Source organism: Lynx rufus, unplaced genomic scaffold (genome assembly GCF_022079265.1).
Source record: "Lynx rufus isolate CCGP_SWC_20201006 ecotype Redwood Valley unplaced genomic scaffold, mLynRuf1.p SCAF_5, whole genome shotgun sequence".
In the NCBI taxonomy this organism is placed as follows: domain Eukaryota; kingdom Metazoa; phylum Chordata; class Mammalia; order Carnivora; family Felidae; genus Lynx; species Lynx rufus.
The window spans coordinates 104331804-104346906 of NW_025814867.1; the positions used below are offsets into that span (position 1 = coordinate 104331804).

The following is a 15103-nucleotide window of genomic DNA, read 5'->3' on the forward strand; positions in this document are numbered from 1 at the left end:
AATTTACCTTTTTAAATTTCTTTAGCTTGAGAATTCTCAAAATAGCTCCCATTCCTCAGAAATAAAAGGTTGACCAATGCACTGTTTAAATTACTTGTGTCAAAAGCCTGCTCTTCTTAAAAGGGAGGAGAACTTCTCACTGAGAAGAGCCCAAGAGGTAAACTTTAATCAAAAGTGTCGGGGGGGGGGGGAAGGGAGGAAGCAGTCTTTACTATTTTTATCTATCTGTAAGTTCTATGGATGGATGTTTATTTATTTAAATGTGTTCCTGAGAGTTAGAAAGAATGGTAACAGAAGTTGGGAAGAAAACATCATTATAGTATAGTCTGTTAGAAAAGGTGATGCCAACTTTAACAATATAGCACATTCTTGGGAATCATGAGTCATACTGTCTTGAAAGGTCAAATGTGCATTAGTATTCCAAAATTCAGCTTGGGATTCATGCTTGGGATACTCTACACCTAAGTGAGAGTCAGTCTGGTTTCTATTAGGTAGCAGCCATGTGTCAGAAAGGGAAATGACTTCCTGAGAATTCTAGTGTGTCAGGAAGTAAAAACATGCTGAATAACAAGTATGTAAAGGCGCAAAGTGACATGTCTATGTTTTTCAGCTAGAGATTAGTACCACGTAAGTAACTACCAGAATACCAATTTACATATTCTTTTGCTACACTGAATTGAATGGAATCAAAATAATTATGTTAAACTGAATATACGGTCACCAACTATAGATCACAAATGTAAACAACACATAATAATGGCCTTTGTGATATAAGTATCCACTGTATGGCATACTGGTAACTTTTAAAAAAAGTAGAAAATACATGTATCTGCAGTAGAATGAGATGACTGCTATGTTGCTGTAAATAGCGATTCTGGTCGGGCTTGAAAAATCTCCATCTCAAGTAGCTGATGTTGGTAAAACAATATGACCTGCAGGTTAATTTGTCTGGCCTCTGTTAAATGGCCCTGGAAAAGCAAGAAATTTCACAAATGCAAACTATGCATGCTTAACTGCTACTACCTGCCCATCAAAACCATACCTAAAAATGTTTTGTAAAAGCAGTCCAGCAACTGCAAGAAAATAAGAGATCATAAAACCAAGGTCATGAGGGCCTGGGTCCTTTTTGTTTTCCATTTTAAAGAATAAAGCAATCTTGGAGTGCCATGTTTCATACACAGGAGTCTGGATTTATTCAGGTACCAGAGAGATTGACAATTAAACTCTCATTTTTTCACTAGCAAGTCTACATGAGAACATCACAAAAAACAGGGTATGTTATGAGTAGATGCAATGAGTCCTAGGACCTGCCCTACAGACCATGACACAATCATGGCAGATGCTAACATTCGGTATATTCCGTTTCTTTCTCTCAGGTTCACAGAACCTCAAAAATCTGCACCTGACTTCTTGTTTGTGTCCTCTTGGACTTATTTATACCACTACTGTTATACTCAAGGCACAATACAAAGCACAAATAGATCTTGACAAAGAGAAAAGAAAAAGAGAAGTAAAGTTTGCTTATGAGCTATAAACAGTGAAACTACAAAACATTGTGAACAGAATACAGATGTCTGTGTTTTCAAGCCCCAGCGTGAGCAGAGCGGTCAGGGATGAGGACCACCTTACCTCTGATGTTCCAAGAGCATGTTCTCCAGCTAAAAGTAGCATGCTCAGGCCTCCCATCTGAGTAGGATCTAAAAAAGTCAACAAGAAATAAATCATCAATCCACAAGCATGAGGTACATACAATCCACAGAGTCGAAAGGGAATACTAACAAAGACTCAGAATCCAACAGAACCATATATAACTTTTTATAGAAAACTTTCAAAACTCTTTATATAGCAATAACCTAGCATATGTGCTTAAGTATGTACTCATACTTTTGTGAGCCTTTTAAATTCAACTATTGTCCCACCATTCCAACATAACCTGTTCTTCAGTTCCATAGTTGTTTAGAATATGAATTATCTTCTCATGTGATGCTTCGTGCCTTACTGAATGGGGAATTTAGATGGATTAAAAAAAACAAACCAAAAGAGTACTTATACTTAATGTCTAAGAAGTTTGATATTGTCATTCTCAAACTGTTATTTCTACCATGTAAAATTAGGGCTGATACAAAAACCAGACTATATGAGAAACTACAGAACAGAGACAAATTTTATAAATGGGCCTTCCAAAATCTACTAGTGGGCTTCGTTGAAATAACCTTTCTCTAAAACTTTCAAAAACAAATTTACACTAGATAATGATATATTTTTGATATTTTAAATCTTAGGAGTATAGTCAGGCCCTTCTTTGAAATACTTTTAAGATTTTAAATGAATCCTTTTTATATTAGTGAAGGTCTTTATTCTCTTCCTTCAATAACCAACGGAAACAAAAGGACAAAATAAAAACAGCAATGTGGTAGATCTACAATCCAGAGGTATAATTAAACAAGTTTTTTTTTTTTTTTTTTTTTTTTAAGTAGACCTCATGCCCCGTGCAAAGCCCAACGTGGGGCTTAAACTTATGACATCAAGACCTGAGCTGTGATCAAGAATCAGATGCCCAACGGACAGAGCCACCCAGGCGCCCCTAAATAAGTAAAGGATTAAAAACAATAACAAACCTATATTCTTTAAGATTATCTTAAATGAATTAAGTTTTAGATCTGCAATGAAATAACATATATGACAGTGCCTAACTCAGTGCCTGTCCTAGTGCATATAGGTCCTAAATAAATATGTTTTTATTTTTAGGAATCTCTCCTAAATTAAAAATGAGAATCAGAGGCGCCTGGGTGGCTCAGTTGGTTAAGCCTCCAACTCTTGATTTCGGCTCAGGTCATGACCTCAGAGTTGTGAGATCAAGTCCCACACTGGGCTTCATGCTAAGCATGGAGCCTCCTTGAGATTATTTCTCTTTGCCCCTCCCCCTAAAAAATAAACAAACAATTTTTTTTTGATGATGAAACAAGGCACTTTGCTGTTGTTTTAAGATTCCACTTTTAATTAAATGTTGAGTTTAAGAACTGTGCTTTGTTAAAATAGACACTAAAATCTGTTTAAAATTAAAATAAGGAGGGGGAAATAAATTTAGCAGAAAGTAAAATTTTAATTTGGTTCTTCAGGGCAGCTAAATACTTTTACAGCTGTCATTCTAGGGATCAGGAGGACTGGATGATTGCTTTCTAATAGAAATAAAAATGTTTTAGGTCAAATATAAAGTAAAATAGGAACATGCTCACCTGACGATTTATTTCAGTTATGTACCAATGTAACTTTGCAAGAAGTTTGCTGTACAGATAATAAAACACAGACCAAAAAATTGCCATCATCCTTTACATTAATTTACACTTACATAATGTTATCTAGAACATCAAAAATATACAGATAGCATGCTTTCCCTTTACCAACAAGGCCTGTACTCAATTAAATTCTATAGCACTTTCCCTTCTTGGAAATCATACATTTAGCTGCTTTGGGATTATTGAAAATAGCAAAATCTCATGTGACAAGGACTAATGGAAAAACAGAAGAGGCTCCATGTTGAGGAAAAGCTTAAATTGTCCTTTAAAGGCCCTGTAAGAATCCCTCAGATTCAAACAGCTAGGTACCATGTTTAAAAAAAATTTTTTTTAATGTTTATTTTTGAGAGAGAGAGAGAGAGAGAGGGAGAGAGAGAGAGAAAAGCAGAGAGAGAGGGAGACACAGAATTCAAAGCAGGGTCCAGGCTCTGAGCTGTCAGCACAGAGCCCGACGTGGGGCCTGAACCCACGAACCGTTGAGATCAAGACCTGAGCCGAAGTCGGACACTTAACCGACTGAGCCACCCAGGCAGCCCTAGGCACCATGTTTTAATTAAAGGCAAATCTATTTGCTTTCATTGTGTTGTGAGAGATACCACTGGAAATATCACAACAGTGTTATCCACTATACATACACCATCTCAACAAGGCCATGACCATGGAGTACCAACATATGTCACTGACCCTCACAGAATGACACAAACTCAAGAAGGTGTTTTCTGTCCTTATTTTACTTTAAAAGAACATTGTTTTTGTAAAGCTGACCTGTAAAAATCTTGGTTGATGTCTAAGTCTCAGACAGTTCGATTTGTAGGTATGAAAGGCAGATAAATAAACTGTCAAAAATGGTATAAAAAACAGACATCTTTCATAGTTTTCGAAGGTTTCATAGCTTTATCTACAATTATTATTGGTTTGTGAAGAGCCATTGTATGAAAAACACCTACTGTTGTTGATTTAGAACTGGGAGCAAAAGCTGTGGAAGACAAACGATAATTAAAGGAATTCCGTTGCCAGCCAATCATCCATATAGTCTTTTATGATCCTGATGATAAAATGTTTTATTATGAAACACTGCAACTGATATAATCTGGAAAGTCCACAGGGCTCACCAAGACTGCTGGAAGGAGAACGAAACTACAGTTGTACAATGACAGCTAAAAGTAAGAGCCCTGCATTTTGATTCTTCTGGGATACATAGGAGGATCATTTTGGTGGTTTACCTAGAATTATACCATAGACACCTACATGACAACTACCTGAAGATTTTGTTTCCTCAGGATGCTATTATGTCAGACTGCATTTCTCCCCCCCCCCCTTTTTTTAATGTTTATTTATTTTTGAGAGCGAGAGACAGAGCATGACCACGGGAGGGGCAGAGAGAGAGGGAGACACAGAATCGGAAGCAGGCTCCAGGCTCTGAGCTGTCAGCACAGAGCCCGACACAGGGCTCGAACCCACGAACCGTGAGATCATGACCTGAGCCAAAGTTGGATGCTTAACCAACTGAGCCACCCAGGTGCCTGTCAGACTGCATTTTTTAGTGTTTATATATGACAACACCACATACTTTGTTATACTATGAATCACACACTGAATCACTAAGTTCTTTCTTTTATTTTTTAAGGATCCTGCATATACTTTTCCCTTAGCGGGTGCACCAATTTACAACAGTGCACAAGGGTTCCCTTTTCTCTACCTATTCACCAGCACTTGTTCTTGCTGGTCTTTCTGATGACGTTCATTCTAAGAAGCTGAGGTGGTATCTCATTGTGGCTTTTTAATTTGCATTTTCCTACTGATTAGTGATGTTGAGTGTCTTTTGAAGTACCTAGTTGGTCATTTGTACATTTTCTTTGGATCAATGTCTATTCAGGTCCTCTGCCCACTTTTTACTTGGGTTTTGTTTCTGTTTTTTACTACTGACTTGTAGGAATTACTTACAGATTTTTGGATATTTGGATTTTTAATTTTGTTGCTTGTGCTTTAGGTGCCACATCCAAAAGAGACCATTACCAAGACCTATGACAAGGAGCTTTATTCCTATGTTTTCTTCTAGGATTTCCATAGTCTCAAATTTCGTATTTAAGTCTTTAATCCATTTCAAGTTAATTTTTTATGGTTTAAGATATGGGTCCAGTTTCATTTATTTTTACATGTGAATATCCAATTACTCCAGCACCATTTATTGAAAAGACGATCTTTTTTCCATTTAGTATTCTTGGTTCCCTTGTCAGATATTGGTTGACTGTGTAAGTTTGGGTTTACTTATGGGATCCTGATTCTCTTCCATTGGTCTATATGTCTGTTTTTATGTCTTAATGACTATGGGTTTATAGCTTGAAATCAGAAAGTATGAAGCCTCCTCCTTTGTTCTCATTTCTCAGGATTTCTTCGGCTATTCAGGGTCTTTTGTGGCTCCATATAAATTGTAGGGTGTCCTTTCTATTTCTGTAAAAACTGCCATTGGAATCTTGGTAGGGATTTCTTTATAGATGGCTTTTGGCTGTATTGTTTTAACAATATTAATTCTTTCAATCCATAAACACAGAAAACCTTTCCATTTATTTGTGTCTTCTTCAATTTCTTTCATCAGTTTCTTGTAGTTTTTGAAGATCTTTTACCTATTTAAATTTATTACTATTTTATTGTTTTTTTTTTTTTTTTTTTTTTTTTAAATTTTTTTTTTTCAACGTTTATTTATTTTTGGGACAGAGAGAGACAGAGCATGAACGGCGGAGGGGCAGAGAGAGAGGGAGACACAGAATCGGAAACAGGCTCCAGGCTCCGAGCCATCAGCCCAGAGCCCGACGCGGGGCTCGAACTCCCGGACCGCGAGATCGTGACCTGGCTGAAGTCGGACGCTTAACCGACTGCGCCACCCAGGCGCCCCAGTATTTTATTGTTTTAATGCTATTGTAAATAGGATCGATTTAGTCCTTTTTCAGAATATCTGTTGTTAGTGTATAGAAACACTACTTATCTTTATATGTTAACCTCATATCCTGCAACTTTACTGAATTCGTTGATTAGATCCAATAGTTTCTTGGTTAAGTCTTTAGGATTTTCCAAATATTAAGTCATGTCATCTGCAAACAGAAAATTTTACTTTTTTTCAAAACTTTTTTTTTTCTTTATTTCTTCTTCTTGCCTATTGCTCTAGCTAGCACTTCTAGTGTGATGATGAATAAGAGTGATGAGTAGACACAGTTGTCTTATTCCTGACCTTAAAGGAAAAGCTTCCAGCCTTTCACTATTATGAGGCACCTGTGGGCTTTCTCTATACGGCCTTTATCATGTTAAGATACCTTTCTTCTGTGACTAATTTGTTAAGAGTGTTTATCATGAATGGATGTTGGATTTCGTCAAGTGCTTTTTCTGTATTTATTGAGATGGTCACATAGGTGTTGAACTATCCCTGTATCCCCAGGATAAATCCCACTTGATCATAGTGAATGATCTTTTTAATGTGCTGCTGGATTCAGTTTGCTAGTATTTTGAGAATTTTTGAATCTATTATTTGTCAGGAATATTGGTTTGTAGTTTTCTTTCCTAGTAGTGTCCCTTTCTGATTTTGGTATCAGAATAATGCTGGCTATCATAAAATGAGTTTGGGAATTGTCCCTCCTCTTTGATATTTTTGGGAGAGTTTGAGAAGAACTAGTGTTAATTCTTTAAATGTTTGGTAAAATTTACCAGGTAAGCCATCTGATCCTGGGCTTTCCTTCATTGGGAAATTTTTTATTACTAACTCAATCTCCTTACTCATAACTGGTTTATTAAGATTTTCTATTTTTTCCTAATTCAGTGCTGGTACGTTGTAGGTTTCTAAACATTTCTCCATTTCTCCTAGGTTGTCCAGTTTGTTGGCATATAGTTGTTCATAGTAGCCTCTACTGATCCTTTGTATTTCTGTGGTATCAGTTGCAATGTCTTTTTCATTTATAATTTTTTAAATTTGAGTCCTTTATATTTTTTCTGTGGTTAGTCTGGTATAGGTTTATTTTTTCAAAGAATGAACTCTTAGTCTCATTAACTTTTTCTCTTGTTTTTCTGTTCTCTATTTCATTTATTTATGATCAAATCTGTCTTATTTCCCTTTTTCCACTAGCCTGAGCTCTGTTTTTCTTTCTCTAGTTTCTTAAGGCACAGAGTTAGGTTGTTCTGGGGATCTTTCTTGCCTCTTAATGTGGGCATTTGTTGCTCACTTAGAACTGCAAATTCTGCAGTGTTAGGTCTCCATTTTTCGTTCATCTCAAGAAACTTTTTTATTTCTCCTTTAATTTCTTCTTTGATCCATCGATTGTTCTATAGACTGTTGTTTAATTTTCATGAGTTTTTCAATTTTCCAGCTTTCCTCTTGCTTTTGATTTCTAGTTTCATGCCATTGTGGTCAGAAGACATTTGGTATGGTTTTAATTTTCTTGAATTCGCTAAGACTTGTTCTGTGGCAACACATGGTCTATTGTAGAAAATGTTCCATGTTTACATAGAAACAACCTACGTGTCCACTGATGGATGAATGAATAAAGAAGATGCGATTTAATATACACATATATACACAATGATATATTATTCTGCCATAAAAAATGAGGGAATCCTACCATTTGTGAAGAAATGGATGCACACTGAAGGCATTATGCTAAGTGACATAAGTCAAAGAAAGATAAATGCTATATGATCCTAGTTATATGTGGAATCTTAAAAAAAAAAATCACAGAAAGAAATCAGACTTGTGATTGGCAGAGAAACAGCGTGGAGGAAGGAAGAATTGGAGGATACGTGGTCACAGGTTTCCAATTACAAGATAAGAAAGTACTATGGATATAATGTACAACATTATACGTACAGCTGACACTGCTATATGACATACAGGAAAGTTGTTAAGAGAGTTAATTCTAAGAGTTCGAATCACAAGGAGAAATTTTTTCCCTCTTTTCCCTTTTCTTTTTTTATTCTATCTATAGGAGGAGATAGATGTTAGCTGAACCTACTGTAATCATTTCACAATATATGTAAATCAAACCATCAGTCTGTAGGTCTTAAACTTATATGTTAATGTAGGCCAATTATTGCTCAATAAAACTGGATTAAAAAACTGGATTAAAAAGGTGTTAATCCCAATATTGTTCATCCTGCTTTCCCAGGTTCCCCATACTGTAAATGGTTCATGCTCTCATTTTGAAGAAAATTTGTTTATAATGAATAATGAAATAGGAACCATATAGCTCTATACCAACTTCATAGTTTCCACCCTGCTCAATCTCCCAACTTCATCCTGGAAAATTTCTCTCTTGATTACTGCACTGCAACAGCCAGGGAAGACAGAGCCATGTGCAGAATGAATGTAAGTACTTTATTTCATGGTAATAAATGCTCTAGTATTCCTTACCACCCAAAGTGTATTAAAGGCCCCATAACAAATGGGGCCATCTGGAAGTTTTCATTTGCCTGGGTCATACAGGAATGGGGGCAGAAGGGGGGTGGCGGGTAGAATGGGAATTCCCTCTAAGAAACAGCTGTCAGATTCATCTCAGACTTGTGATGGAACTGTTCATATTCTTGCCCTTGAGGTTGCAGATCCTCAAATGATCAACATTAATTATGGCTTTATAAGAACCCATTATAACTAAGATACTTACTAGGATAGCTAATAGTGTGTATGTATGTTTAAGCTACTTTGTTACATTATAAAATGCCCTGAGCTCTTAATCTCCACCTTGTGGTCTGCCTTTCCATAATGTCAATGTCAGAAATTCACATATATGTATAACTCTACTACTTGGTTCACACTTCCTTTAGTTATACATACACATTCTATGTATATCATGTTCCAAAGCTTTCAGATATGCTATATTTGCAATGCTGCACACTGGTTATAAATTTTACTTCCTTCTCTCTCTCTCTCTATAGACTATTTATTAAAAGTACTACCTAAATGTATTGCCTTATCCTTAAAAAAAACAAAAACAAAAACAAAAACAAAAAACAGGTAGAGGAGCACCTGGGTGGCTCTGTCAGTTGGTTGTCTGACTCTTGATTACAGCTGAGGTCACGATCTCACAGTTTGTGGGATTGGGCCCTATGGTGGGCTCTGTGCTGACAGCACAGAGACTGCTGGGATTCTGTCTCTCTCTCCCTCTGCCCTTCTCCCTTGCTTGAGCTCTCTCCCTAAAAAAGAAAGAAAGGAAAAAAAAAAAAAAGAACAGGTAGAAGATAGAAATAATGTCTAAACTCACCAGCCATTCCAAAGTTTAGCTGAGGCATTTCTTCGGTCTTTGCTTTCTTGGGGCTTGGCAAATCTCTTGAAGACTCAGATGGGAAGGCCCACAGTTTCTTTCGTGGATTAACAGTGGGTGTTGGGGATTTCACAGGCTTGTTTGTGGTAGGACACCATTTATAGCCAGGATTCGCTTTCATAAATGCATCTTTATACTATAAATAAAGAACAGATAAGATTTTAATTAATATATAGATTGAAAGTTTTAACAGACTTCATATCTCATCCCCCCTCCCCCATTACAAAATGAAGGAAAAATTACTTTCAATAACTTCTGTCGTTTTACTTATTGAATGGCAATCTCAGCATGTATTTAACTACTAGAAAGTTCATTTGTGGAAGAAGGGTACAGAGGCAGTACATTTGTTTCTTTCGACCCACATTTTTTTTTAAGCATCCAAAAAGATGTCTTACCATGATTAAGAGGGAGTTATTTGTAAGGTAAAGACTGAAACATCAGAGTTCAAACCCTAGCACTATGTGACCAAAGAAGCAGAACATACCTCTCTGGGTCTCACCCTTAAGTTTCCATAAATTGAGAACAATATCACCAATATGTAGGGTCACTGTAAACAAGGGTGTACAGCATGGCACCAACTTCAAAGTGGGTATCAGGTACACATTACAAACTGTTAGTCAATACCAGAGCCAGAAACCAGATTCTGTTCACTGCTTAATTTGGTAAGTATGGCAAAAAATAAATCTGTGCTTTGACATACGGGTAAGGTAAATACAGGCACACTTAACAGAGCAAAGTGACCAGTTTGGGGATAAACAAGCTGAGATCAAGAGTGGGAGAATGGGAACAAGGTAGGGAAAACTGATGTATAACTTTTTAGTTATTTGAAGACACTGGGCCATGTAGAGGAAAGAGCACAAGCATACCTCAAAGATACTGTGGGTTTGCTTCCAGACTACCACAATAAAGGGAGTGTCCCAATAGAGCCAGTCGAATGGATTTTTTGGTTTCCCAATGTGTATAAAGGTTATGTTTACACTATACTACAGTCTATTAGGTGTACAGTAGCATTATCTTAAAAAATAATATATATTTTTTCACGTTTATTCTTTTTGAGAGAGAGAGAGCAGGGGAGGGGCAGAGAGAGAGGGAGACAGAGGATCTGAAGTGGGCTCTGAGCTGACAGGAGAGAGCCTGAGGTGGGCTTGAATTCACAAACTGTGAGATCATGACCTGAGTCCAAGCTGGACGCTTAACCAACTGAGCTGCCCAGGTGCCCCCCCCCTCCTTTCTTTTAATAGAGAAAGAGCAAGCAGGGGAGAGGGGCAGAGGGAGAGAGGGAGAGAGACAGAGAGACAGAGACAGAGAGCAAGAGAGTGAGTGTGTGTTATGGAGGCTCAATGCTCAGCATGGAGCCCAATGTGGGACTTGATCCCACAACGCTGGGATCATGACCTGAGCTGAAATCAGGAGTCAGAAGCTCAACCGACAGAGCTACCCAGGCTCCTCAACAATGAAATATCTTAATTAAAAGTACTTTGTTGCTAAGAAATGCTAACCATCATCTGAGCTTTCAGCAAGCTGTAATCAATCACTGATCACAGATCACCACAACAAACATAATAATGAAGAAGTTTGAAATACTGCAAGAATTACCAAAGGGTGGCAGAGACATGAAGTGAGCAAATGCTGTTGGAAAAAAAGGTGCCGACAGTCTTGCTGTAAAGAGCAATGCCATAAAACGTCATTTGGTAAAAAATGAAATATGTGTGAAGTATCAGCATAGTAGGATTTTGACTGCAAGTGTGAGCAGGCTAAGAGCTGCGATGTGTGGTGTTGCAGTTAATCCATCAGACTCTATGTCTTGGAGGTTTCAACCTTCACTGACAATATCCTCCCTTCCCCCCTTCCCCTTTACTTTTCTGTGACTGCCTCCTATAACTCTCCCAACTCTGATGCTTCTTTCCCCTTCTGTGACCATAGAACTAAATGAAATACATTCACTGCTATTCATTATATAGTGCTAAAAGTCATATCAACTAATAAAAATGTATTTTACATGTACTCAATTATATGTGACTAACTGCTGGAAACTTTACTAAGTCAATACAACTGCTACAATCCCATAAGCTTGCCTTTTGAAATGGTCACACCATATGTAAAGTAAACTAATTTAGTATGCACTCCCAACAGCTTTTTATTTAACCCAAAAGGAAAAACGGTTCTTTTATCCTTGGTATAAGAAAGCGTATATAATCCAAATAACCTTTTTCTATCTTTTCACTTTAAATCATATGAACAAAAACTGTACTGTAGGTAATACAATGTAAGTGTTCGTATGTTAATAATCAATGGTTTAGAATTATCCCCAAATTACCTTAAGTCAAGTTTTCTGAATAAACTTTCTTTTTTTAAACTTAAAAGCTGTACATTTGCACATTGATACATGCGTACATGCAGAAGGAAGGCAGACACAAAATAATGGAAAAATACAGTTCCACGTTTCTTACAAAAATAATTAAAATAGGATGCAAGGCGAACGAAACTAGAATTTACCACCAACAGCAGAATAGATTTGGAGGAACCAAATGTGATCTGAGAGACACCCTACTCTACTGCACTCACCTGCATGGGGGATTCACATTTTAGGCTGAGGCAGACAAATAGCCTTGCCTCCCATCTGAAGGTGGAAAGTGACAAATGGTAGGGTGAGGTGCAAATGGAAGTAGCAGACACATGCATCATTACTGTGTCCAAGTAAAAGGCACATGGGCTGGGTTTGTCAGATGAACAGTCATCTGGACAAAGGTCACCACTCTATAAAATGACAAAAGACTTTCAAACAAATTAACACATTTGCCATGAGGGGAAAAAAATGTAGTTTTTAAAGAAGAAAGTCTCAGTTGTGAAAAATGCTGGACTAGATGACAGACACTGGTTAAAAGCATGAATTAAAGTCTCTGCCTTCAAACTGTTTACAATCCACAATTAGTCACACAAACATACTATTTCTTTTTACACGTGGTTTGTAAGCATTCCCCTGGTTCAAGCATGAAAAATGATTCTTCAAAGGATCTGTAAAAGGGGAAGTGGCCTATGGGTTGAAGAACAGAAGGCAAGAGAAAGGCAAGGAGCATGTGGGGTTTTATGGAAAATGGTAACTGAGAATTCACTAGGAGGGTCAATACTCTGGTAACACCATATTAAGCTTGCAGATACTTGATGTAGATGAGCAGTAACAAGACAACATTCATTAGCTCAATCAGAAATATACTGAGCAAAAGCATTAACAATGTGGGGGACAGAGAAAAGAACACACATTCCTTGTCTTTAGGAATTTAAAGCTTACATGGAGATGTCATAAATTCATGTAAAGACACACTTGGACACCAAATAAAGGCAGAGGCAGAAAGAGCCTTGGGGTATGAGGATGTCTCTCTGTCCTTGGAACTGGGCACCTCATCAATCACTTGCTCTGATTCAAATATAAGAAACAACAGAAAGGCTTAATCATTTGTTGTGGTGAGGTTATCAAGAAAGGGATTACAGAGAAGGTTGAGTAATGGCAAAATGAAGGAAGACTGTATACAGTATGAAGCAAACAGCTGAGTGAAACTTCGCATTCTGGTCAACTCTGTGACAAAAATCCATCATTACAGGATTTAAAGGGTCAAAGAAATACGCCCCATCCATCTGGATCTTTGGGACAGGGTTCTTCATGCTGGGCATGAGAGGGAGACCTGTCTTCATCCAAGAACATCAATCACACAGGCTATTGGTCTAATCTCGCAGATAACTAACCTCTTGCTAAAATACCGATTTTCAAAAATTTCCCATTAAAATAAAAATTCACATCATGGCTCCCAATTTTTTTTTTTTAACTTCCAATTGATTAGATAACCTAAGTGCATCTACTTTACAGACACAGTTTATTATTTATACATGATCCTCAGCAAATGCGGGCTCTCTTCTCTCTGACCCCAACCACCACAACACTGTATTAGCAGTAATAACAAATCACTGTTATTCAGAGTGGTATTAAATACATACCCTTTGTCATGGTATTTTGCCAACTTCATATATGACAATGACATTTTCATATACCAAAAAACAATACTCTATGTTAATATTTTAAAAATTGGGTCACAACATTAAGTATTTTTCTGGATCATTTATAAGAAAGGAAATTTGACCCTAAAAAGCACCTTAATGTTAATGAAAACTGTACTAACTGTTCTCCAATTATTTGTTTTTAATGGTGGTTGGGGGAGGTGCCATCTAAAATCCAGTAATATTTCTAGCTATTATTGCAGTCTAGATTTTCCTCAGCACAGTGAAAAGAGAATGGCAACCTTGGTGAGGTCCAGGAATAAAGAATCCTGTAAATGTCTATACAAATAAAGACAGCTGAGAGGCACCTGGGTGGCTCAGTGGTTTGAGGGTCTGACTCTTGATTTCGGCTCAGGTCATGATCTCACAGTTCATGGGATTGAGCCCCACTTGAGGCTCAGGGCTGACAGTGTGGAACCTACTTGGGATTCTCTCTCTCTCTCTCTCTCTCTCTCTCTCTCTCTCTCTCTCTCTCCTCTCTCTCTCTCTCTCTCTCTGCTCCTCTACCCCTCCCCCCAAATAAACAAACAAACAAATAACAAAGACAGCTGATTCTGGTGCAAATATGAGAAATACCACTATGATAACAAAACAAAACAAAAAACAAACAAACAAAAACAACAAACAAAAACAAACCTACCAGAACCGTGGAGATAAAAATTATCTGATTTTTTAAAAAAGAGATAGAACATATTTTTTTATTTTATAACACTGCAGGGGTCTAAGTGACCCCCAGCATAATAAATTTTGAAACAGTTGTATCTCTTCAAGGGGGCAGCAGAAATCACATTACACAAGGGTGGAAGAGGGAAGGGAGATACTTGAGAAGTGGCACCAATCTGTACGGTCTTAGTTCCAGGAGTTCTAACTCTAAAATTGTTCACTTAGGGGCGCCTGGGTGGCTCAGTCGGTTAAGCGGCCGACTTCGGCTCAGGTCATGATCTCGTGGTCCGTGAGTTCAAGCCCCGCGTCGGGCTCTGACAGCTCAGAGCCTGGAGCCTGTTTCAGATTCTGTGTCTCCCTCTCTCTGACCCTCCCCCGTTCATGCTCTGTCTCTCTCTGTCTCAAAAATAAATAAACGTTAAAAAAAAAAATTACAAAATTGTTCACTTGGATAATAAAACTCAACAGCACTATGTGACCTGAATTATTTTTACTAGGTATTTTTAATAGGGAGAAAACTAGACTATATTATGTGACAGAACACTGAGTTAAGTTTATGGTTTTGACAGAATAAAAATATTTTAAGTCATACATTAACCTGTAAGACTTTCATGATAAAGCCACTCCAATAAAAATTATATACGTCAAAAAGTGACTTGAATAAGTGACCAGGGAATTGTTTGGTTCTACTATAGGAAAGTTACAAAGGAAAAACTGAGTTGGCTGTGGATATGGTTACCTAAATTGGCAGTAAAGATTATCATGGCAAGATTAGTTCATTTTCATATATAAAAT

General features: G+C 37.3%; 1 protein-coding gene across 6 annotated transcripts in view; it reads right to left on the reverse strand.

Moving 5' to 3' along the window:
* Positions 1–15103, reverse strand: part of BBX (BBX high mobility group box domain containing) — a 284140-nt gene that overhangs the window by 76484 nt on the left and 192553 nt on the right. For all 6 annotated transcript variants that reach the window (XM_047100273.1, XM_047100277.1, XM_047100278.1 and 3 more), the window contains 2 exons: positions 9536–9731; positions 1630–1697 (listed from right to left, as the gene is read on the reverse strand). In XM_047100273.1, the coding sequence (XP_046956229.1) occupies positions 1630–1697; positions 9536–9731 (264 nt within the window). The remainder of the gene's footprint in view (positions 1–1629; positions 1698–9535; positions 9732–15103) is intronic.